Source organism: Salvia splendens, chromosome 1 (assembly GCF_004379255.2).
Source record: "Salvia splendens isolate huo1 chromosome 1, SspV2, whole genome shotgun sequence".
Taxonomy (NCBI): domain Eukaryota; kingdom Viridiplantae; phylum Streptophyta; class Magnoliopsida; order Lamiales; family Lamiaceae; genus Salvia; species Salvia splendens.
This window is the reverse complement of record NC_056032.1, coordinates 42,758,652-42,782,262: the sequence shown is the minus strand read 5'-3', so window position 1 is coordinate 42,782,262 and position 23,611 is coordinate 42,758,652. Positions and strand designations below refer to the sequence as shown.

At 38.6% G+C, this 23,611-nt stretch overlaps 3 protein-coding genes and 1 pseudogene across 4 annotated transcripts; 3 read left to right on the top strand and 1 right to left on the bottom strand.

Annotated features, from left to right (window-relative positions):
- Positions 1-396: 396 nt before the first annotated feature.
- LOC121792190 lies at positions 397-1,379 on the bottom strand. Its single transcript, XM_042190047.1, has 2 exons — positions 934-1,379; positions 397-844 (listed from the first exon to the last, which is right to left on the bottom strand). The coding sequence occupies exons 1-2, from the start codon at positions 1,377-1,379 to the stop codon at positions 397-399; spliced, it is 894 nt and encodes a 297-aa protein (XP_042045981.1).
- Positions 1,380-2,620: 1,241 nt separating this feature from the next.
- LOC121753381 lies at positions 2,621-3,767 on the top strand (annotated as a pseudogene).
- Positions 3,768-5,177: 1,410 nt separating this feature from the next.
- Positions 5,178-9,346, top strand: LOC121753345 (DUF21 domain-containing protein At1g47330-like). 2 transcript variants are annotated; one of them, XM_042148619.1, is made up of 12 exons: positions 5,178-5,602; positions 6,581-6,657; positions 6,745-6,828; positions 6,922-7,035; positions 7,265-7,351; positions 7,462-7,601; positions 7,693-7,780; positions 7,909-7,982; positions 8,078-8,190; positions 8,461-8,693; positions 8,805-8,851; positions 8,955-9,346. In XM_042148619.1, the coding sequence occupies exons 1-12, from the start codon at positions 5,425-5,427 to the stop codon at positions 9,031-9,033; spliced, it is 1,314 nt and encodes a 437-aa protein (XP_042004553.1). In that variant the 5' UTR covers positions 5,178-5,424; the 3' UTR covers positions 9,034-9,346. The 2 variants fall into 2 exon arrangements, with proteins under 2 accessions (XP_042004553.1, XP_042004561.1); XM_042148627.1 differs by having other exon boundaries at positions 5,462-5,612.
- Positions 9,347-10,260: 914 nt separating this feature from the next.
- Positions 10,261-15,522, top strand: LOC121753338 (S-adenosyl-L-methionine-dependent tRNA 4-demethylwyosine synthase-like). Its single transcript, XM_042148605.1, has 9 exons — positions 10,261-11,189; positions 11,889-12,004; positions 12,280-12,455; positions 12,820-13,010; positions 13,150-13,236; positions 13,951-14,108; positions 14,190-14,400; positions 14,483-14,627; positions 15,159-15,522. The coding sequence occupies exons 1-8, from the start codon at positions 10,311-10,313 to the stop codon at positions 14,621-14,623; spliced, it is 1,959 nt and encodes a 652-aa protein (XP_042004539.1). The 5' UTR covers positions 10,261-10,310; the 3' UTR covers positions 14,624-14,627; positions 15,159-15,522.
- The last annotated feature ends 8,089 nt before the right edge of the window (positions 15,523-23,611 follow it).

Here is a 23,611-nt window from a genome sequence, read left to right as displayed (position 1 = left end):
GGTGTTAAATGTATGGTTCCCATATGAGTAACACCTGCCCTGACACCATTTGGTAGGTTCACAAAGGCATCATATCACAACAAACGTGGTGTGTGGCACCAGTATCAAGCAGCCACAGAGATGATGGTAAAGAGGAAAAAGCAACAAAAGGTGAGAAAAAAGTAGTACCAGTGAAAGGAGTTGACAACAAAAGGTGAGAAAAAAGTAGTACCAGTGAAAGGAGTTGACTGAGTAGGAGTGAATGAAGAACTTGGTTGAGTAGCAGAAATGTGAGGAGAAGATGGAGATGGTGGTGAGGTTGATGTAGATGTGGCAGCAAGCTGAGTTTGCAAAAGAGAAATTAGCTGCTGGAGTTGATCAGAAGATGACAAATTAGATGGCCGAGGCAGTGAACTGTCAGCTACTTTTATCACAGTTCTCAGTTATAGATTCTTCAACATAGTTCACCACTTTAGAGTTGGAGAAATCTTTGTAACTTGGCTTGCCTCTGCCCTTGCCATAACCTTGAGGAAAACTATGTAAAGAGAAGCATCTATCAACTGTGTGATTGGTGCAGCCACAGTGAGAATATAATAACCTTCCACGGCCAAAATTAGAGGAGGTTGCATTCACACTAAAAGGTTGTTCACTGGAGGAAACTGGAGGGGAAATTATCAGATTACCGTCAATAGTTCGTTGCCTCTCCTCTTGAATAACGAGGGAAAAAGCCTTAGACAGAGAAGGTAGAGGCACCGTTGATAGGATAGTAGACCGAATCTGAGAGTAAGAAGAATTCAAACCAATTAGAAACTGGATTGTGCACTCATCTTTCTGATGTGTATGCCATCGCATGGCACTATTACATCTACATGTGTCGCAAGTGCACCAAGCAACAGGCTGTGAATGCTTGTACTCATCTCAAACAACTATGAGATTAGTGAAGTATGTGCTAACATCAGAGTGCCCTTGCACAAGAGCCATAAGCTGTTGCTTAAGTTGATAAGATCTAGCTGAATCACCTTGAGAGAAAGATCACTGAGATCAGACCAAATATCATGAGCGTTATCTAAATACATAACACTCGAGCAGATTTGTGGAGAAACAGAATTTCGCAACCATGAAACCGCCATACTGTTACATCGGATCCAAGCGGAGAATAATAGATCATCATCATCATTTGGTCGCAGCAAGGATCCATCCACAAACTGCAACTTGTTCTTCGCGATTAAAGCAGTAATAACATATCTGCTCTTATTGATGTAATTGGATCCAATAAGAACTTGAGGAACCAGCTGGAGGCTTGGATTGTCACTAAGATGTAGATAATACGGACTGGTATGATCATCAACTGGAACGATTGCATCTCCTCCGCGATTGCCACGATTGCCACGGTTGTTCATCGTGAGAAACAGAGAAGAAGCTTAACACAAAAGGCGTAGCGGAAACAAGACAGATTACTTCTGATACCATGTAGAAATGATGAATCTAGACATCATGTAAATGTACTCAACAAGAAATACCAAACAAACTAGAAGAAAAGAACCGAGAAGAAAAAAGAGAGTGTCTTATTGATTCAATCTGAATTGTTCAAGCTTACAAAGTGTTAGCTCACCTCTATTTATACTCTACGAGCTACTCTCCTAAAAAGCTAAATAACAAATCTCAATCGGAAACTAACTTCCTAACTAATTGACAACTGTGTAACTAACTTTCATAACCGCCAGGCTCTTTTCCAACGGCCTTTCATCCTTCAACTCTCAAGCCGGAATCCGCAGCTTTAACAGGTCAAGTATTCGACGTGGTTCCACACCTACGAAATGTGCGCTGGTTTCAGCATTCAAGAGCACTGCCCCAAACTCACTCAATGGGTGAAGAGGTGCTTGGAGATAGACTTCATGTCCGAATCCTTGGCTGATCCGGCCAAGGTTTATGACTTCGTTTTAGCGATAAGGAAGGAGCTCGTCCTCCACACCCCCTAACTACTAGTAGTATTTTCTGTGGTTGAGATATCAGTAGTAAGTGCGATCGTGACAAGGGTGGAAAGGAGCGCCGTGACAATGAGAAGAAAAAGAAAGGGGAAGAAGATATGGGAATTCATGGCTTAAGTTTTTTTAAATTTCATTTATTAATTTGTATATACAATTTGCATTTTAATTTTAGTTCTTTTTATATTTTTTTATTTCAATTATTAATATGTGCCTTTTATTGTATTTTAATTTCAATTACTAATTTGTGCATTACATATATACATTTGATTATTTAACTAATTACATATTTATTATATGTATTTTGAATAATTATTGTAAATTAATGTGAGGGGTGTGTATTGAAGGAGTCTCCGGTAATGAGACTCAAGCTGGAAGAATATCAGATAATAGAGATCAAATTGATGACAATGCATCACATGGTTCACGTGCTCAAAGAAATGAAGGAAGCACAGGCTCACTGCCTAAAGCAAGTGTTGTTGGTGATGCTACAGCTGGTGTGAAGGACCACAAGAAGTCCTGGAGAGACGTGGCAACACAACCAGCTGTGAAGAAGAATTAATTGGCTTTCTGTTATGGATTAGGTTCTTAATCTAAGTTTAGTTGTTTGTTCTAGATCCTTCTTGTTGATGCTATATATATTCTGTAACGTGTAGACATCTCATCTTGATCCATGAAACAGTCTCAAGTCTACGTTCTATTTTGAGCTACAATGTTCTCGATCTTTATTCACTCTTTTCAATGGCTTTCCATGTGAACTAATGAAAAAAAAGAGGATAATGAATGATGAGGGGTAAAATGTGAAAAAAAAATACGGAATATGCTAAAAAGTGAAAAAGAAAGTCTTTATAATTATTTTATAAGATAAGATACCGTTCACCTTCACTCTCTATAAGACTCCATAACAGCACACTGAAAATCTGAGAGAAGTAAAAGAGAGAGAAAAAAAAATGGGGGAGAAGGTGATTCTGGTTGGATATGTTTGCTAGCATGTTCGGAATGAGGGCGAGAATAGCGCTGGCAGCAAAAGGCGTGGTATACGAGTACAGAGAGCAAGACCTGCGCAACAAAAGCCAGCTTCTTCTCCAATCCAATCCCATTCACAAGCAAATCCCCGTCTTGATGCGAGTCTCTCATCATTCTTGAGTACATCGACGAGGTTTGGAACAAAGAATACCCTCTTTTGCCTCCCCATCCCTACCAGAGAGCTCAAGCTAGGTTCTGGGCTCATTACATCGACAAACAGGTTTCTTAATTATTCTTGGAATTATATGATAAAAAAATGTGCGTTCTTATTATATTTGTGTTGCAGCTGTATGGTGCTGGAAGGAAGATCTGGAGTACGGGTAGCGGGGAAGAGCAGGAAGCGGCGAAGAAGGAGTTGGTTGAGAGTCTGAAGCAGATGGAATCGCAGCTGGGCGAGGAGGCCTTCTTCGGGGGCGAAAGGCTGGGGTTTTTGGACGTGGCGTTGGTCGTGTATTCCACGTGATTCCACACCTATGAAATGTGCGCTGGTTTCAGCATTCAAGAGCATTGTCCCAAACTCACTCAATGGGTGAAGAGGTGTTTGGAGATAGACTTTGTGTCCGAATCCTTGGCCGATCCGGCTAAGATTTATGACTTGATGGTAGAGGTAAGGAAGGAGCTCGGCATCCACACCCCCTAATTCCTACTACTATCCTATCTCTCTTGTTTTCTGTGGTTGACATCACCCAACCACATGTATCCTACCTTATCTGTTCAAGTTATATGTATCGTACGCTCAATAATTGATCGAAATCTGGAATTTCGATATTTTTTATCTGCAAAATCTACTTAAAAAAAAGACTGGTCATCGCACGTTCAGCTCAACCAATTGGGATACGACAACTGTAGCAAGTTTCGAAAGGTGAGGGCCCACCACAGCATATACTATCAAATGCATAATATGCATTCCTCCACATTCAGTAATTTAATTTACCAATATCATATGTAAGTTGAGTATTAGTAACAAACATTTACAATAAATATTGAAATTCCAAACTCAACTCTTTGATGTACTAATGATTAGCTATTAATGTAGCATTAGTGATGATATATATAAATGCGATCAAACTTAGTTACTACTTAGCTGTACTATATAGAATAATAGAATAATTCCTTATGCTGAGCATATCTAGTTTCTACCACATTGAATTATATTAAAGTATTACGAAAATTCCTATTTGCAATGGTTTTTCTATTATTATACGCCTCAAACTATATGGTAATTAAAATGATTGAAATATTACAAAATAATAAATTTCAACATTTTAAAAAGTTATTTACACTCAGTAATCTTAAATTATAAATATAAAACCGTATACATAAAATAAAGCATAGTAAATAATAATATAAAATTTTAGTAAGAAATATTGGTCCCTCAAACTATGAATTTTGGTCTAAATCTGTTTTTTCGGGATAATTATACAACTCATGTAAAATACTCCTATTTCATTTTGTTATGTATAGAAATCATTAAATTTTTTAATATGTGGAGTACAAAAGGTTTCATCGATATTACATTTTTGTACAAAAAGTTATATCGTTGTTTAATGTTCATACTAAAATTTTCATTATTGTTTCATATTCTCTACATCACGTAGGTAATGAATTAACGATGCCCAAACTCATATGACAAACTATATTAAATTGAAACGTGGTTAAAACCCCACGTTTGTACTACTACGGTTATGTTTAAAATATTTAACGGGGTGTATTAATTTAAAACACTAATGTAACATTTTGTATGAAATACGTAAACTTAATACTTTTTGTAATAAATTGAAACAAAGGTAAAACATTTTATATGAAACATGTAATTACTCCTATCAATGTGTGTTATTTCTAAGAATTTTAAAAGTGGTTTAAAATATCACAAATTGATATTTCTTGTATTATTTTCTAACCCAATTCGAATAAGATATTTTTGGCAAAAACTTACATGGGCAACCATAAAACACTTTTAGACAATTTTTAAGTCCGTAGCAAATGGAATAAAAAACTAATTTAAATTTTACCCTTCCAAGAATCAGACCATTATCTTTTTTTTTTCACAAATCACAGTCGTTTGAGCTAAACGAATTACATTTAAACTAGTACTACAAGGCTGCATAAATACTTATTCCAAATACTACTGTCGAAACTAGATAAGTAGAGTAGTTTATGATTTTATTTTATAATTATTCCAAAATAAGCCTACAACAAAGTAACGACAAGATGAAAAACTCATTATCGTAGGAAGAAAGAACAAAAGATTCACCCACCAAAGGAGTTTGCTCCAAATTTTAGAAAAAATAAACCCAAAAGCTTGGAATTGAGTAGGATACAGACAGGCATATCAGCACAAACTGCAGATTTTGTCTCTCTTTTCAGGAAGTGCGTGCCGGAAGATACACACACGCACAAACCCACTGACTGTGTGTGCGGCTGAGGGAGATAGATGGCTGATGATTTGCCTTGCTGCGATACCAAGTTTTTTCTGTATGTGATTGTAATCATAGGGCTGGTGCTGTTTGCTGGGATGATGGCTGGTCTCACTCTTGGCCTCATGTCTCTTGGCCTTGTCGACCTCGAGGTTATCAGCAAATCAGGCCGCCCCCAAGATCGCAAACATGCTTGTACTGTCCAGTATTACTCTCCCTCTATCTCTTGTTTAACTTGATGTTGTGATTTTACTATGTTTTTGGTGGTTTGGGTTTGTGGGATGCTGTTTGTTTTTTTTGGGGTTTGTGTTGCTGTGGACTTGATTCTGTAACTCTGGATCATTTTTGTTTGTTGTTTTTTTTCATTGATTGTTATCGAATACTCACTTCGAAGCTGAATTGCCTGTGTTGGTTTGTTGATTGGCTGGGATTAGAGTTCTTGAGCTACATTTGATTTTGCCCTTTCTGGAGTTTGGTGATTTGGGGTTGTGGGATTTTGTTTGTTTTTGCGTTTTTGGGGTTTGTGTTGTTGTGCACTTGATTTTGTAGCTCTGGATTATTTTTGGATTTTTGGCTTGTTGTATTTTCAATGATTGTTATTGAATACTCACTTTGAAGCTGAATTGCCTGTGTTGGTTTATTGATCGGTTGGGTTTAGAGTTCTTGAGCTCTATATATGATTTTGCCCCTTCTTGAAGATCTTGTTGATTATTACTTTTTTCTGTTCTAGCTAAATCTCGAACTCCTAAAATTTGATTTTGCTAAGCTTGGACTTCTAAATTGAATGACTAGGTTATATGATTTTTCCTATTTCGTCCTATTTGTCAGTTTGCTTAGGATTTCGGTGTTTGTGAGCTTTTTCTGCATTGTTATGTTAATACATAGTTGATGCCGAAAATCATGTCATTTCTTTCGTGCCTCCTTTTTCTACTGTAGCTCCATACTTCCAAATGCTTTATATCTGGAGTAACAATATTGACCTGCAAAGGATCTAGGGATGATCTAGTGTAGCAGCTTGTGACAAGAGAATAATCGGGTGTTATGCTATTCCGGACAAGATCTGATTTGTGTCAAAGCTATAGTTGAAGTGGAGAATGTGCTTAAGTATATGGTGTTTCTGCTTGCAATTCTTTTTTGTAAAATCTTTATAAATGACAATAATTTATTTGACAGCTAAAATACTTCCAGTGGTGAAAAATCAACACCTCTTGCTTTGCACACTCTTGATTGGAAACTCTTTAGCAATGGAGGTTTGTGTATTATCTGTTATGGCATTCGTATTCTTGGTGGTAGTTCTGTGTGTAGGTAACCAAACATTATGTGTTTTTTCCTTGTAGTCACTTCCCATATTCTTGGACAAGCTCGTGCCCCCTTGGGCTGCAATCCTGGTATCAGTCACACTCATCCTCATGTTTGGCGAGGTGATTGATCTGCAACTTTACTGAACAAAGTCAAATTTAGGATTAAATAGTATACTCTGTTGGCATAGTTCTAACATTTCCATCTTACTGAAGATATTACCTCAAGCAATTTGTACACGTTATGGGTTAACAGCTGGAGCAACTGCGGCGCCCTTTGTCCAACTTCTTCTTTGGGTGTTCTTCCCTATTGCATATCCAATTAGTAAGGTAATTGAATCGAAGGTTGATATTCGAATACGTTTAACTTTTCCAGTCATATATTTTCTACTTTTAATGAATTTGTAGGAAGATATCATCAAATTAAAGTTGTAGAAGTTTGCTCTTTTTTCGTGACTGCATGAAGAAGAAGTTACATGTGAATCCTTCAGATCATGGAATTCACCAAAAATGATCATTTTTCTATCTTGATTACTTAAAAACCTTTGTTTGCTTGTAGATCCTTGACTGGATGTTGGGCAAGGGGCATGCTGCTCTACTGCGCAGAGCCGAGCTGAAAACTTTTGTTGATTTCCATGGCAACGAGGTATGTCATGATTATCGAGGCTGCAATTAGTTCCCCTAAAATGAATATGTTTTGGAAGATGCCATTAGTCTTATTGTGAAAGCTAAACTAGTATCAATTTGCACTCATAGGCTGGGAAAGGAGGGGATTTGACACATGATGAGACGACAATAATAGCCGGGGCACTGGAATTGACTGCGAAGACTGCCAAGGATGCCATGACGCCTATAGCAAAGGCATTCTCCATTGATCTCGATGGAACTCTTAATTTGTGAGTTTAGCATTTCCTATCAGATGAAACTAATGTGTTATTCGTGATATCAATCCCTCTAATTTTATCCCCACTCTCTAATCCTCTATAGGGAGACGTTGAATGCTATAATGACGATGGGCCACAGTCGAGTTCCTGTGTACTATAACAACCAAAATAATATCATTGGCCTCATCTTGGTAACTTTCATGTTTTTTACTACACTTAATGAATTCACAATCATCGTCTGTTTATCCCTTCCATATGTTCACATGATGTGATTTGCACTGTGTGAACAGAGGCTAATATCTGTCTTTACCGCGTGCAGGTTAAAAACCTCCTTGCAGTCGACCCTGATGATTCAGTTCCTCTAAGGAAAATGTTAATCAGAAAAATTCCTCGGTGAGTTACACTTTTTTTTTTCCTAATCCCAGTTCCAATTGTAAACAGCTTTTGGTGATACTCGTGGCTAATTCTTCTCCTCATACGACTCACAGAGTCTCAGAAGACATGCCCCTTTATGATATTCTGAATGAATTCCAAAAGGGTCACAGCCACATCGCTGTTGTGTATAGGGATTCAAAAGATACACTCCAGAAAACCAAAGAAGGTATAACCATTTACAATCTTCATAGTTATGCAAACTTTAATGGAAATAAGCAATTTCTTCTCATCAAACACGATACGAGTTTTGAAGCTCCCGTGGTTCGTTTTCTGTAATTTTGCTCCTTGACTGACTACTTGACAATTGACATCAACACTTTTAGCTATAGCAATTCAACTGTCACACTAGTAGTACTAATTTTTGTGTTGAATTTGCATGTTTTTCTGCTGGATGTGTGGAAAACATATAGCAGTAATATATTGTGTCCCAATGCAGAGAATCATATATTTGCAATAAAAACTGTCACCCATGATGCCGACTCAGTCATGAACAAGTCTGACGATCAAGTCAAGAAAAGCCCTCCAGCGACTCCTGCTTTCAAGAAGAGGCACAAAGGCTGTTCCTTTTGTATTTTAGATTTAGAAACCTCACCAATCCCCGAGTTTCCACCCGATCAAGAAGTAGTTGGTGTCATCTCCATGGAAGATGTGATTGAAGAGCTTCTTCAGGTTCCCTTTTACATTTGAATTCTGTCTGCAAACTAGTCTATCAAACGATCATTGAAGTTTTGGTGTTCCTTCTCTTGGCTTACGTTAAATCTTTAACCTTGTTTTTGACAGGAGGAGATACTTGACGAAACAGACGAGTATGTAAACATACACAATAGGTAAGTTAAGTAATGCCTTATGTCATTGTTCAAAAAACTGTGAAATTATACTTGAAAATTCACATGATATTATCAGATTGATTGGGTGTTGTCTCTGTTGCAGGATAAAAATAAACATGAATGCTGCTTCTCAGGATAAGACTCCTGATTCCAACTCTATTCAATCTACAACTCCGGTTTGAAGCTGTTGTCCGATTCAACGGGTGCTGCGCATTAACACATTGTAGTATATAAGCTCATATAGTTGCCAAAGACAGCTTATATAAGTCTTATATGTTGAGAACAACTAGAAAAAGGAATCTGAATTATAGTGCATGTGGATGAATAATTAATTAATTGTGTGTGAAATATGGGTTTAAACTTGTCTGTATCAGTATATGGTTTGGCTAGGCTATATGTATGCATAATTGTATACTAATTAAACCATTCTCTTTCTTGAAAGAGAATAATAATCGATTCCAGAAAATTCAAGTAATAATTCAGATTTACATGTTTTATGGTGAGTGGGGATAAACCTTGTTGTTTATAATGTTTCAAACGTTTCAGTATTTAATTATTCTACCCTTTTTTACTTATTTCTAATAAAAATCAATTAAAGTTATGAGAACATGATTAAAATGTTTAAATTTTATAAACAGGTAAAAATAGAAATTATGATAAATCAAGAACAGAGTTTTCAATGATATTGAAAATAAATAAGTAAATGAAAAATAATTTTGATACTCCGTACTAGTTTTTTTTAACATGCAAATTCGTCAAAATACATGCTTCACAGATCACATTATACTGAACATGTATTTTATTATCAATAAATTCACTGTTTCACATGCTTCTTCACACACATTTGAAGGGTGTTTACTTTGGTTAATAACTTAAATACACATATCAAGCTAATTCACCATATAACTTTGATGGATTGAACATCTCTGAGCTCGTTCATTCATACAATCCTTCAAATAATCTATGTTACTAGTACTATGTAGTATTATCAACTAATATATTATACTTGTACACCCAAAAGAAATACATGTACCAACAACTACGAATCAAAAAAATGAAACTTGTAGAGTTGGACACAATTGAAAATATCATCATTGTTCACTAACAAAGATAATGCGACGATCATGCTCAACAACAAATGGTGATTGAAGAATGAAAGCTAAAGGGTTGGAGCGAGCGGACTGCCGTAAGATCGACGACAACTTTATGGGCAGACGATGGGATAGTTCGAGCCTAAACCCAATTGCATTCACCTTTATTAACAAGTGCATTTCTATTTTATTTCATTTAACTATTGATATAGTTTATCATTTTATAAACAAAAGAGATGATTATACTATTGAGTTGGGCTTCAAAAAGAATTAATTTTGGAGTCAAAGCTAATTCGATTGCCCTCGTTCCTTAAATTTCATGTAAACCCACAAAAAATATTCGAAAACCCCAAACTTGAAACCTGCAAATGCCGCTCCCGTCGTCGCTCTCGCTCCCTCCCGCTCGCATCACACTCCTCACTCTCCTCTCCGCCTCCGCGGCCCTCTACCTCCTCCACAAATCCCTCAATCGCCGCCGCCTCCGCGCCGTCGCAGGAACCGGCTGCGGATGCCACAACCACGCTCCTCCCAAAAGGGGCAAGCTCTTCTTCCTATCGCAGACCAACACTTCCAAAGCCCTAGCCCAGCGCCTCCACGCTCTCCTCACCCTCAGCGACGTCCCCTTTGATCTCGTCGATCCCAAAGACTACGAGCCTGAGGATTTATGCAAGGAAACCCTCGTCTTGGTCGTCGCCTCGACATGGGAGAACGGCGGGCCCCCTCAAGATGCGGCCTTTTTGGTGAATTGGCTAGCCGAGAGTGCTGAGGATTTTCGGGTTGGGGCGCTCGTGCTCAAGGAGTGCAGATTTGCTGTTTTTGGGGTGGGGAGTGGGAGTTATGGGGAGACGTTTAATGCCGTGGCCAGAGATGTTGCGGCGAAGCTGAGGAAGCTTGGGGGTAGAGAGCTGGTGGAGTTGGGGGAAGGGGATGTGGATTTGGGGGATTTGAATGGGGTGTTTGATCGGTGGAGTCAGAAGATTGTTGGGGTTTTGAATGGTAATATAGAAGAAAATGAGCAGGGTTTGGGAAATTATGTAGCTGGGAGTGAGAGTGAAGGTGAATACAGCGAGGAAGATGATGAGGATGTGGAAGAGTCGGACGTTGTTGATCTTGAGGATATTGCGGGCAAGGGGCCTTCAAGAAGATCAGCAGTGGAAGCTAAGGCTAATGGGAAAGTGAATGGACATGCTTCCAATGGGGAGAAAGAAATGGTGACCCCGGTAATACGTGCAAATTTAGAGAAGCAGGTAAAAACTTGTTTATGAATTGGCTAATTTGAAAGAGTTGGGATTTTTGGGTCATTTGTTGTTATATATATATATATATATGTGGAAGATATCCTATTTCGTTCATACTCTGTGCATTTTGCTCAACTTAGGAAATGCTAGGGTATTCTGCTTTATAGCTCTTTCCAGACTTCAATTAGCTCTTGCCTAGTTATTTACTATTATTCATTTATACTTTTGTTGGCCAGTGTACTCTGTCATTCCAGTAAATAGCCAATCAAGCTCATGTGGTGTATAACTTCTGGTAGTTTATATATACCTCGTGAAAATGACTGGGTTTGTATGGTTTTTATCTCTAATTTATTGTGATTATATGTGGTATTGATGTGTTTATGAAATTTCAGAAGTAAAATAGTTTTGCAATTCATACTTAAGAAGTTGCCACCATTCGGATGGAGTTTCATGTATTAGTTGATTATGAATTAGAAACCTATCACAATATAGAAACAAAAAACTATTTATGTATAAACTAAAAACCTGGCTCCAGGCTGATCTTCCCATCTAAAGCCCCTTAAAAGAATACCTAAGGTACCTTTAATCGTATCATCGTGTTAATTCATAATCAGTTAACATAATTTTGTGTTACATGCGCTTCAAATACTATTGTGATCTCTTTCTATTACATGAACTATTTTCTTAACTGGTTGATATTGGTGGCAGGGTTATAAAGTAATTGGCTCTCACAGTGGGGTTAAGATTTGTAGATGGACCAAGTCTCAGCTTAGAGGGCGTGGAGGATGTTACAAGCACTCGTTTTATGGCATTGAGAGTCACAGGTATATTTAATAGTGTTTGTGTTGTGGGTTATTATTTAACATGGAGGTCTTGTATTATGTTTATATCATGTATTATACGGACTATCGGATCTACATATGCGATTCCAGTTATTTGATTTCTTGAGCTCTAAAGCTACTCAACTTATTTCTGAGAAAACAAAAATACTATTCCGATTGCCTCTACGAGATTAACTGTGTTCCATTTTAGTATCAATTATTTCCCTTGAATTTAGTAGAAGTTTCATTCTGTGTTATGACTTTGATTACATCTCTAGGTGCATGGAGGCTACTCCTAGTTTAGCATGTGCAAACAAATGTGTCTTTTGTTGGAGACATCACACAAATCCTGTAGGGAAAAGCTGGCAGTGGAAGATGGATGATCCATTGGTCATCATTGACACTGCAATTGACCTACATAAAAAAATGATAAAGCAGATGAAAGGAGTACCGGGTAAGTTAGTTAAATGTTTTTTAATTCTGAGAAGTGAGAACTGTATCAAGAATGCTCAGATAATATATAGATTTATTAAATGTTTGCTATGGAGAGGATTAACATTTTCTGTTCAAAAATTTCATGAAGATGTTTGTTGTAAATTGTTGCACTTCTATTCGAAAAGTGGTTGGCATGCTGTTTTGTAAATCTTATGCCTATCTGTTTGTTTTTTCTGTCTTAAGCCTTCTGTTTAATTGAAGGAGATAATGTATATCATTACTTTCTTTATTGATTTTGTTATCTGCATTTCAGTTGCTTTGTGAGGCTTTTAGCTGGCTGGTGGTATTGCTGATAATTGACTAGATTGTTCAAATATGCACAGGGGTAAAGGCAGAGCTTCTGGCCGAAGGTCTTTCTCCTAGACATTGTGCCTTATCTCTTGTTGGTGAACCTATCATGTATCCGGAGATCAACAATCTTGTTGATGAGCTACACAGGAGGCACATCTCTACCTTTCTTGTGACAAATGCTCAGTTTCCTGAAAAAATTATGGCGTTGAAACCTATCACACAGGTGTGCTTTTTCAGTCTTCTTTGCTATATTGGTTTTAGTGAAAAACATGTTTTGAGAAGACCGTAGAAGCCTGGATGGAAATTTTTATTCAGATAGATGATAGATGAGGTCTAACACTGTTTCTATATGGGTCATGCAGCTATATGTGAGTGTAGATGCTGCTACTAAGGATAGCTTGAAGGCTATTGATAGACCACTCTTCAGCGACTTCTGGGAGAGATTTCTTGTGAGTACATTAAAAATTTATAAGTCCTATTGCTGTTATGAATATCTAACTGTGTTGGATACTAGCTGGGAGCAGACATTAAAAATTTTGAGAAAAAGAAAGAAATCCGAGCTTCCTTTTTTACATGCAGGATGAAAACATTCTAGAAACAATTTACACTTTTTTAGATGTAACTGAAAAGTGGTCAAACAAACAATTGGTTCACGTATAACATTTTTGAAATATTTGCTTTGTGCATAGTTTAGTATATCACCCGTTTACTGGTATTTTGCTATTTCTGTTACCTCTTTATACCCCAAAATGATCAAGAGTTACCTTTCCAATCAATTGTATCATATGCCATATTGGAGTTTATAGGTAGTTTGATAATATTTGGCCTTTTAATATCGTATAACCTGAAATGCTTAAGAATTACCTATCATCATATGGCAGATTAGTAATGTACTGTAGTATTCATTAGTAGGTTGATATTTTATGACCTCTTAATCTCTTATAAAGTCAATGCTTTAAAATCATTCAACTGTAACTTTTATTAACTTCATTAATAATTAGTCTGGAGATAAATTTTTACTGTATTTTTTTTGACACAACTGGATTTTTTTGTTACCCTTATCATATTTCTTTTACAGTATTCTGTCATATTCATCATAATCCCAAATCTGATTTGTTTTGTTATAACACGTCTAAGTTGAGGTATTCGTAAATGAATGTCAGGACTCTTTGAAAGCACTAAAAGAGAAGCAACAGCGCACTGTCTACCGCTTGACATTAGTAAAAGGATGGAATACAGAAGATATAGATGCTTATTCCAGCCTATTTGATGTTGGAAATCCCGATTTTATTGAAATTAAAGGGGTGACGTACTGTGGATCGTAAGATTCTCTCCCATACTAGTGCTCTTTTTTGTCTATTACTGTTGTTTGTTGTATTTCACAAGAAGAATTCTGTTACAGGTCAGCCACATCGAAGCTAACGATGGAAAATGTCCCCTGGCATAAGGATGTAAAAGAATTTTCAGAAGCCATTGCTCGAAAGAGCAATGGGGCTTATGAGGTTGCTTGTGAGCATGTCCACTCGTGTTGTGTTCTTTTGGCTAAATTCGACAAATTTAAAGTCAACGGCCAATGGCATACATGGATAGACTACGAGAAGTTCCACAACCTGGTCCGTAATTCAGCATAGTTTCTACATGCCTCATAGTTTTTTTGCCATTTATTGATGATATTTGACTCGTTTTGAACTGAAGGTATTAACTGGAGAGCCATTTACTAGTAACGATTACATGGTTCCTACACCATCCTGGGCTGTATATGGAGCAGAGGAAGGTGGCTTCGATCCAAAGCAATCTCGATATAGAAAAGAGCGACACCACAAATCTGCACGCTGAACAGGTTTGCTTTGAATTTTATCATAGATGATGATCCATTTCATTTCCTCTGGCTAGCAGTATTCACGATTATTTGTCAAAATCACAGTTTTCTTTTCGGGATGTCCCATTCAATGACACATTTCTAAAAATGAAAGCACCACTCTCTCTACTTTATTCACTTTCAACTTAACGTACCAAACAACACTACATAAAATTTCGTGCTAAAAAGGAAATGCTTTGTTTTGATGAATTGATTTCATCACGTTTGATGAATTTCACCTTCCCAAACACAGGAACCATGCTTATCTGTATATACAGTAGTTTGCTTATTTGTATATATACAAAAATGCTTTTTCTATGTACAACAGTGTTTATTTTATGATACCTCATATTTATATAGCCACAATACTGTTTTTTACTGAAACCATACATCATACCATTATTAGCAGTTCATATGTATTTGATAACTGTTTTCTGGTCTTTCAAAATTTTTCATAACATTTCTTGCATAAATCAGCACTACTCAATTCTTTGGTTTCCTTCCCCTCAACAGACAGTGAAGATGTCATTTTTCTAAAGTGAGGCCCGTGCAGAGCCGGTAGAAGCTACTAAACGCGGTTGGTCTTCTACTGCCGGCCAATCTTGAACATACAATAGTGCTGAGCAAGACTAAATGTGGCATGTATTAATAAGCTTTGGCTACCATCTTCTCACAGCAATAGCCGAATGAGTTGAAAATTTTGAAGCTACTTCAATTTTAGATAGGTCAAGGAGTTAAAAAAAAAAAGCAGCTTGCTTATAATTTTGGTATCGATTTTGTGTCGAATCCACACTTATTTTCATATAACATGATAATTTTGTGCTGGATTTTATCGTGTTACATGATACTCCATTTAGTTACTTGATTTTATTATTAATGGCAGTCTAAATATTTAGATAAGTCAAGAAGTTGAAAAAAAGCAGCTTGCTATATATTCGGTATCGATTTTGTGTTAATTACATGTTTATCTTCATATAACATGGTAATTTTGTGCTGGGTTTTATCGTGTTAAATGGAGTAATATTAATATGGGGAAAATCGGGTTTATGGGGCACTTTACACTAAAGATTACGTAAATGTACCCATTTTGTTATCTATTCCAAAAATGGGAAAAACGCCAACCACATTGGCGTTTCTATTAGTAAAAACGCCAACCTCATTGGCGTTTATCTTCGCGTCGTATTGGAGGTGTATTTTCGCCAAATACAGCGACGGGAAAAAACGCCAATGAAGTTGGCGTGTATACCAGGTAAAACGCCAATGTAGTTGGCGTGTTTAATTAATAAAAACGCCACTGAGGTTGGCGTGTTATGCTTAAAAACGCCAATTTGAGCGGCGTGTTTCTGTTGAACCATATCCTTATCAGATCTCCCCCAACATCGCGACCCTAAACACTTTCCCTCCCCAAAACGCGAAAACCCTTCCCAAACGCATAAAAACCTTTCGCTCGGGTCGACCCGGTGGTGGATTTAAGCGTGGATATTTTGAATTTGGCTAATTCTTTCAACCATTAGTCCTTCTAATCGGTTAGTATATCAAATTTTAGACTCATTCTTCTAAACATTAGTCTTCCAATATTTGATTGATTGTTGTGATAATATATATTGTAGTGTAATTAATATAATAGTTTGACCAATTATTATGGGTACACTAATATTTTGATGGATTATTATGATAGTATATATTTTAATGGAAATATTTTGACCAATTGTTATGCTATTATATGTTATAGTATATTTTATGGATTGTTATGATAATACATATTGTAGTGTATTTAATAGAATTATTTTGTCAATTTTTTGGCTGACTCTACATAATGATGAATGTAAAAATAATACATATTTATTTGTGTTTTACATTATTGCAGATAGTATGACGTGGTGTGTCAATTTATATTGGGGTGGAAAGATAATTCCCGGAGCAGTTATTTCGTATGATCCTCCTTTTGCTAAAGGATTCATTATGTTGGATGAAACAATTTCGTACGATGACCTTGTGGAAAAAATTTGTGAAAGGATGGGGATAAGCATATATGAAAACAATATTCAAATAATATGGAAACGTACTATATGCTTTGGATCCGGAGTCACGTTTATAGGTGTTCAACTAGAAGAAGTATGCATGCAACTAATGTTTAGTGAGAGTATGGTTATTGGAGGTGTAATTGAATTATATGTTGAGTATTCGGCAATTACTCAACATCATAGTCATCATGTCATAAGTTATGATGCTGGTACGTCAACGAGAGCCCAAGAACCATATTTTGCTGCAACACAAGATTTTGATGTTGGTACGTCTACGAGAGCCGAAGAACCATATTTAGCTGCAACACAAGATTTTGAAGCTGGAGGCGTGCATTTAGGGGATCGTGACAATTGTGATGTGGTGGAGGACATAATAGGTCCTGATAAAGCCGACTTTCTTGATCCACAATCACCTTATAATTCTGAAGATTCCGACACGGTTAGTACAGACTCGGATGGTGATCCGTCGGATGATGAACAATTTGTTGCTTCAAGACCATCCATTCCACTTGGAGAAACAGCAGTTGGAGAAACATCAGTTGGTGGAAGGGCAGTTGGAGGAAGAGTAGTTCCACAGTTCCCACAGCCTGGAATCAACTACTTTCGCACCTTACCAGGTCCATATGATAGTTTTGATCCCAAAAACTTTGAGCGTGATGATCCCAGTGTGCATTATTGGAGTGAAAAGGATCCTACCAATGTCGGTTTGCATACTAAATTTAGAACGAAGTTGGAATTGAAGGCAGCTGTGACTCATTGGCATTTGGAAAAAATCCGACAATATACAGTTGTTGAAAGTAAAGGAAAGAGATGGCATGCAGTTTGTAAGTGGCCACAGGGAAATCCGAAAGATAAGTCCTTACCGCCATGTTTGTGGGAGTGCCGAGCAACACTGAGGAAGCATGATGAACACTGGCAAATTAGAGTGTTCAGCACTGCTCATACTTGCATGGGGGATCGTAACTATAATGGTCACGCTAATATTTCGTCGGGTATGATAGCGTTGAGTGTTCGCCATCAGATAGAAAACGATCCTTGCTACAAGGTAAAAGCAATTGTGGCGGATATTGAAAATAGATTTCATGTCAAAGTTAGTTACAAGAAAGCATGGTATGCTCGGAGGACAGCGATTGAGCTTGTATACGGTGGATGGGAGTGGTCGTTCAAAGTTTTACCAGCTTATTTGAATGAAGTGCAAAGACAAAATCCTGGCACAATTGTGGAATGGATGCACGATGACATATTAAGCAATGGTATGAACAAGGTATTCAAGTACGTATTCTGGGCTTTTGGACCAGCTGTGGAGGCTTTTCAACTATGCAAACCAGTTTTAACGGTTGATGGAACTCATCTACGTGGACGATGTCGAGGTAAAATTCTTATTGCCGTTGGATTTGATGCTAATAAGAAATGTTTGCCTGTTGCATATGCCATTGTTGATGAGGAAACCAAAGAAAGTTGGAATTGGTTTATGGAACGCATTAGACTTCATGTAGCAAAGCATGAAATATGTGTCATATCTGATAGGCATGTGGGAATCATAGATGCAATGAATTCTCCCATATGGAAAGAAGAACCCAATGTGGGTCATCACAGATTTTGCTTGGTACATGTTAGAAAGAATGTTTTGCAGAATCACAAAGGTATCATGGTCAAAAGACTTGTTTGGAAAATTGGTATTGCTACCAAGAAGCGCAAGTTTAAGATCAGACGTCGTTTACTTCGAAACGTCAACAACGAGGCTTTGCAGTACCTTGATGCCGTGGAGTTAGAAAAATGGAATCTGGCGTATGACAAACACAAAAGATGGGGTGAGGTTTCCACTAATATGGTGGAATCTTACAACAATGTGTTGAGAGGCGCAAGACAACTCCCAATTAAAGCTTGCATTGATATGATATTCTGGAGGACAATAGAATGGTTCAATGACCGGTCAATTGCATCAACACAGTGTGCCACACCACTTACCCCGTGGGCGCATGAAAAGGTGTGCAAAAATGATGCAAAAGGTCAATTGCATAATGTGAGAGCACCCAACACAATTGCAGGGCATTATGTGGTTCGAACAAAGCGTCGAATTGGTGGAAAGGGCGCTAATAAGTGGAAGGTAAAGTACTTGGACTCGCACTGCAAATGTCAAAAGTGGCAGATGTGGAGACTTCCATGTTCACATGCAGCGGCAGTTGCGCGTTTTAGAAACGACAACATGCTGTCGCTTGTTGATCCCGTATACCGCACAAGTGTTTGGGTACACCAATATTCTACGGTGTTCAATCCACCCAGACACCAAGATTATTGGGCCGTGCCTGAATGGACTTTGCAATGTTCACGAGCTCAGTTAATGCCTAAAAGTCGCGGTCGATACCGTACTACTAGGATTCCTAATCAGATGGATGTCCGTGAAGCTGACCAGCCACGAGCCCGACGCCGATGTAAACATTGCCGTCAACCAGGTCACGACAGGCGCAACTGCCCGAATGCTCATTCAAGGATGGATACTCAGTTGGTAGATGATGCCGCTGACGATTTTTTGCATCCACCTCCACCAAGGATGGATAATCAGTTGATAGATGATGCCGCTGACGATTCTTTGCCTCCACCTCCACCAAGATATGCAGTTCGAGGTCGTCATTCTGTCAGTCACACTGATGATGTCGATCACGATTTTATGCCTCCACCTCCACCAAGATCTGCAGTTCGAGGTCGTCACTCTGTCAGCCACACTGGTGGTACAGGCGAACACATCGGTCTCAGTGATGTCCCACATTCTCCACCTCGGTCTTCTGTGCGAGACGAATATTTTGGGGTTGATTTAGAGAATGTCGTTGTGCGAGAGACTCCTCCGTCTAGACTCTCAACCGCCAGAATCGGGAAGGGGATCCGTAGCTTTTTTACGCGGAAAAGGCGAGACAATTGAACGTATGCATTGTGTAATATTGGATTTCTGTATTTAGCAAGATTTGGACTAATGTATAGGGTAATATTTGTATGTACTTATATATTGAATAATGATGAAATGATTAAAAACTCTTAGCTGTGGGAGCGTTTTTTTATAGGACACGCCGATGTGAGTGGCGTGTTTGAAGAGACGCCTACTTAATTGGCGTCTTTTCACTTTAAAACGCCAACGTGAATGGCGTGTTATTACTGAAACACGCCAACGGGACTGGCGTGTTTGTTCAGAATGTCCGCTTTCGGCGTAGAAAAAACGAGCAACGAAAAAACTAACTTAAAAACGCCAATGGCGTTGGCGTTTTTAAATAACACGCCAACGGCAATGGCGTCTTATTAAAAAGCCTCAGCCGCCTGCTCGGCACCTCAGCCGCCTGCTCGGCACCTCGGCCGCTGGCTCGGCATCTCGGCCGCCTGCTCGGCACCTCGGCCGCTGGCTCGGCACCTCGGCAATGGCGTCTTATTAAAAACGCCAACGGGAATGGCGTGTTTGTTCAGAATGTCCGCATTCGTCGTAGACAAAACGGGCAAAATATAAACTAACTTAAAAACGCCAACGGGAATGGCGTTTTTAAATAACACGCCAACGGGAATGGCGTCTTATTAAAAACGCCAACGGGAATGGCGTGTTTGTTCAGAATGTCCGCATTCGTCGTAGACAAAACGGGCAAAAATATAAACTAACTTAAAAACGCCAATAGCATTGGCGTTTTTCACAAAGACTTACATTCACACAAAAACGCCAATATCTCTTTATTTGCCTGTTTTCATTTTCATTTCTACTAGGAAATAATAATTCAGACATCCAAATACTTAATCATAAAGACTTAAAATCAATGAGTTCAAATCAAATGAAAAAACATCAATATCAAATTACAGTAATATCAAGAGTTCAAATTAGTTCAATCGTCACGACGTTTCCGCATAAACAGACGCCGTATCCCCTTCCCAATAGTAGATGTAGATCTAGGGATCCTTGAGGGAGGAGTATCTTGAACAACAGCGTTCTCAAGATCCTCCTGCACAGACGACCGCGGTGGAGAAGCGGGGACATCACTGAGGCCAATATCTTCTCCGGTACCACCGGTATGGCTAATAGAATGACGGCCTCGAAGTGCAGAGCTCGGTGGAGGTGGGTCCTCAAAATCGTCATCGGAGTCGTGTACGAACTGAGATGACGACTCTCCGCGGACGGTTTTCTGCTTGGTTCGTCGTTTTGCCTTTTGCCTTATGGGTACGTCCACGTCCATTGCAGAGCGCTGCGAAGGAGGGTAGTCCATCAGCTGAGGCTCCCCGGATATCTGCAGTCCTTCTTCAACCATCCTCGAAATGGTTTCCATATCCGGACAGAAATGTCCTGTCGCAGCTCGACCACTTAGATAGTGACGTATTTTGTGAAGCGTCTCCACCTACAATTTTTCAAAGTTAAGTACATATCATAATATGAATTTGAATAAGTAATCAGGGTTTAGTTAAGTATGAATAATGTACCGTAAAGTTATGAGAAGATGCGGTTTCGTGGAATCCCTCTTCAGCATGCACGCCGGGTTTGGTTAAATACACCACAGTGATCTGGCGAAACCAATTCATATATTCTTCCGTTGCAACAGGCTCAGTACTGTCCTCCAGATCAGTCCATATCGTAAAGTGTCTGTTGTCCCACTCCTGTATATAATTGGCGTGCCATTGAACCCAATTCCGACCAGCTTTTCCACGGCGATCCTGTTTCAAAAAATCAGAACCGTGGAACCGGGGGAGATCCGGGATATACGGTTGGACAATCCCGAATTGGCGCAACACTCGGTGTGGCAGGTGTGGCTCAGCCAGATTCCAACAAATAAGCGTTGTGATCGACATCCATATAGGACGACCGGCATCACAACTTTCCGGCAACTCCCGGTGGAGATAAGGCCTCCAAATAAACTACATGTGATACAAATTTTTCAAAATAATTTCCATAAAAACAAAAAACAAAAAACCAAAAACATTTTATAAATATATGAAGTACCTGATTAGGATGCATCATGGAGAACTGATCTCGGAAATTTTCAACACAATGTCCGGGTGCTTTTACATATGACGCCGGGCCATTCCATCTAAAAAATTTAAATTATGAGCGAAGAACACGAAAATTGATGAACATTAAGTTTAAAAACGCAATTAATGAACAACTTACGCGCTTGCACATGGTAGATAGTCTGTATGCACGGGATCTAGCATCCTCGGTCTAATATTTGGGATTCTCTCCCAAGCCCAAAGTTGTAATAGAGTTAAGGCTCCCCCTACATCCGTCCTCTGACCAACGGCCGCTTCACACAAATTGTGGTACAAGCAAGCAAGCGTCGCCCCACCCCAGCTATATGTAGAACACCGTTCTATATCCATGAAAAAGTGTAGGTAGAAGAACGGAATTTTATTTCCGGTGGCGTTGGGGATCATCAGACCACCAAGTAATAGCAGACAATAGATACGAGCCCGCTGAGCATATATGTAGTGTTCGTGGTCATTAGACAGCTCAATCCTCAATTGGCGCGATAAGCTCGTCTGCTTAAAAGCCATTTCCTTCAACTCGGATGCTTCCGGTATGAATCCTAGAAAATCCATACACCTGTCCGTCCAATATCCCGCGTCCGTCGGGGGGATGTAAGTTGTCAGAGCCTCTCCATCAACTTTCAGGCCCCATAAGACCTCCACGTCTTCCAGTGTCACAGTCGCTTCACCGACTGGAAAGTGAAACGTGTGAGTCTCTGGCCTCCAACGTTCAATCAGAGCTGTGATAAGATGGTGGTCAATTTCTTTTGGTTTACCACACCTTAACATACCCCCAAACCCCATCTGGTCCACTATTGTCAAGACATGTTGCTGGATGGGAACATCCCAAATTTTTCCTTCAAATCGTCGGCAGCGTACATCTTCGGATGGAACTCCTGCCCATATGTTGTTAGAGACGTGTTGTCTCTGAAAATATAATACAGATGGATCCGCAGGACCACATGCAAGCCGACGACGAGAGGTTGAAGATGATGCCATAATTTACCTACATAATTCAAATTCAACAATAACCAACCATAACATTTAATCCAATTTCATAAACCAAATTCAACAATAACCAACCATAAACCATTTCAATAATTAGATACAATTTAATCCAATATCACAAAATTGAACACCAACATCAAATAAGCAAGTTACACAACATTGCACATTCAAAATCATAAACCAATTCACCTACACAAAATTAACAATTTCAATTAACAATTCGCCCAACCTACCAATTTCAATTTTGCCTAACCTAAACAAATTTAACAATCTAAACTAATCAACCAAAACCCACATAAATCAAAACAATTTGCCCAATTTTTTAGCTATAAAAACCCTAGGGTTTAGGCTTATAATCAAATTTATACACAAATTAACTTAAACCCAACACAATCCAACATAATAATCAACAATAATATCATTCAACCAATCCAAAATGCATAATATTTCTACTCAATTCACAACCCATTACAAACCCTAGCTATCCACCAATTACTATAATTATGTAAAAGGTAAGCATACTAACCGAATAAAATAGATGAATTTGGGGGAAAATAGCACCGATTGATGAATGTAGGCCGAAATCACGGAGAGAAGGCGCGCAGCTGGAGAAATCGCGAAGGCTGTGTGTTGTGAGGTTTTCGCGATTTGGGGGAGGAACGCCTGGTATATCAGTCTGATTAAACACGCCACTCAGAATGGCGTTTTTCATGATTAAGTAAATACGCCACTCCGGTTGGCGTCTTTTACAAAACGTCAATATGTTCGGCGTTTCAACAAAGAAAACACGCCATTTACAAATGCGTTTTTTTATTTATACACGCCAACCAAGTTGGCGTGTTTAATCGTAATTACAATCCGAGAGCATACACCCAAAATACGGCACAAGTATAAAACGCCATCATCGTTGGCGTATTTACCTAAAAACACGCCAATGACGTTGGCGTATTT

What these genes read in the sequence shown, in the direction of transcription:
- LOC121792190 (XM_042190047.1), bottom strand. Translation starts at nt 1,379, where the DNA reads ATGAACAACCGTGGCAATCGTGGCAATCGCGGAGGAGATGCAATCGTT. An exon ending in TTGTGCAAGGGCACTCTGAT is followed by an intron (nt 845 to 933) that starts GTTAGCACATAC and finishes CGACACATGTAG; the next exon opens with ATGTAATAGTGCCATGCGAT.
- LOC121753345 (XM_042148619.1), top strand. Translation starts at nt 5,425, where the DNA reads ATGGCTGATGATTTGCCTTGCTGCGATACCAAGTTTTTTCTGTATGTG. An exon ending in TCATCCTCATGTTTGGCGAG is followed by an intron (nt 6,829 to 6,921) that starts GTGATTGATCTG and finishes ATCTTACTGAAG; the next exon opens with ATATTACCTCAAGCAATTTG. An exon ending in TTGATTTCCATGGCAACGAG is followed by an intron (nt 7,352 to 7,461) that starts GTATGTCATGAT and finishes TTGCACTCATAG; the next exon opens with GCTGGGAAAGGAGGGGATTT.
- LOC121753338 (XM_042148605.1), top strand. Translation starts at nt 10,311, where the DNA reads ATGCCGCTCCCGTCGTCGCTCTCGCTCCCTCCCGCTCGCATCACACTC. An exon ending in CGTTGAAACCTATCACACAG is followed by an intron (nt 13,011 to 13,149) that starts GTGTGCTTTTTC and finishes TGGGTCATGCAG; the next exon opens with CTATATGTGAGTGTAGATGC. An exon ending in ACGAGAAGTTCCACAACCTG is followed by an intron (nt 14,401 to 14,482) that starts GTCCGTAATTCA and finishes TTTGAACTGAAG; the next exon opens with GTATTAACTGGAGAGCCATT.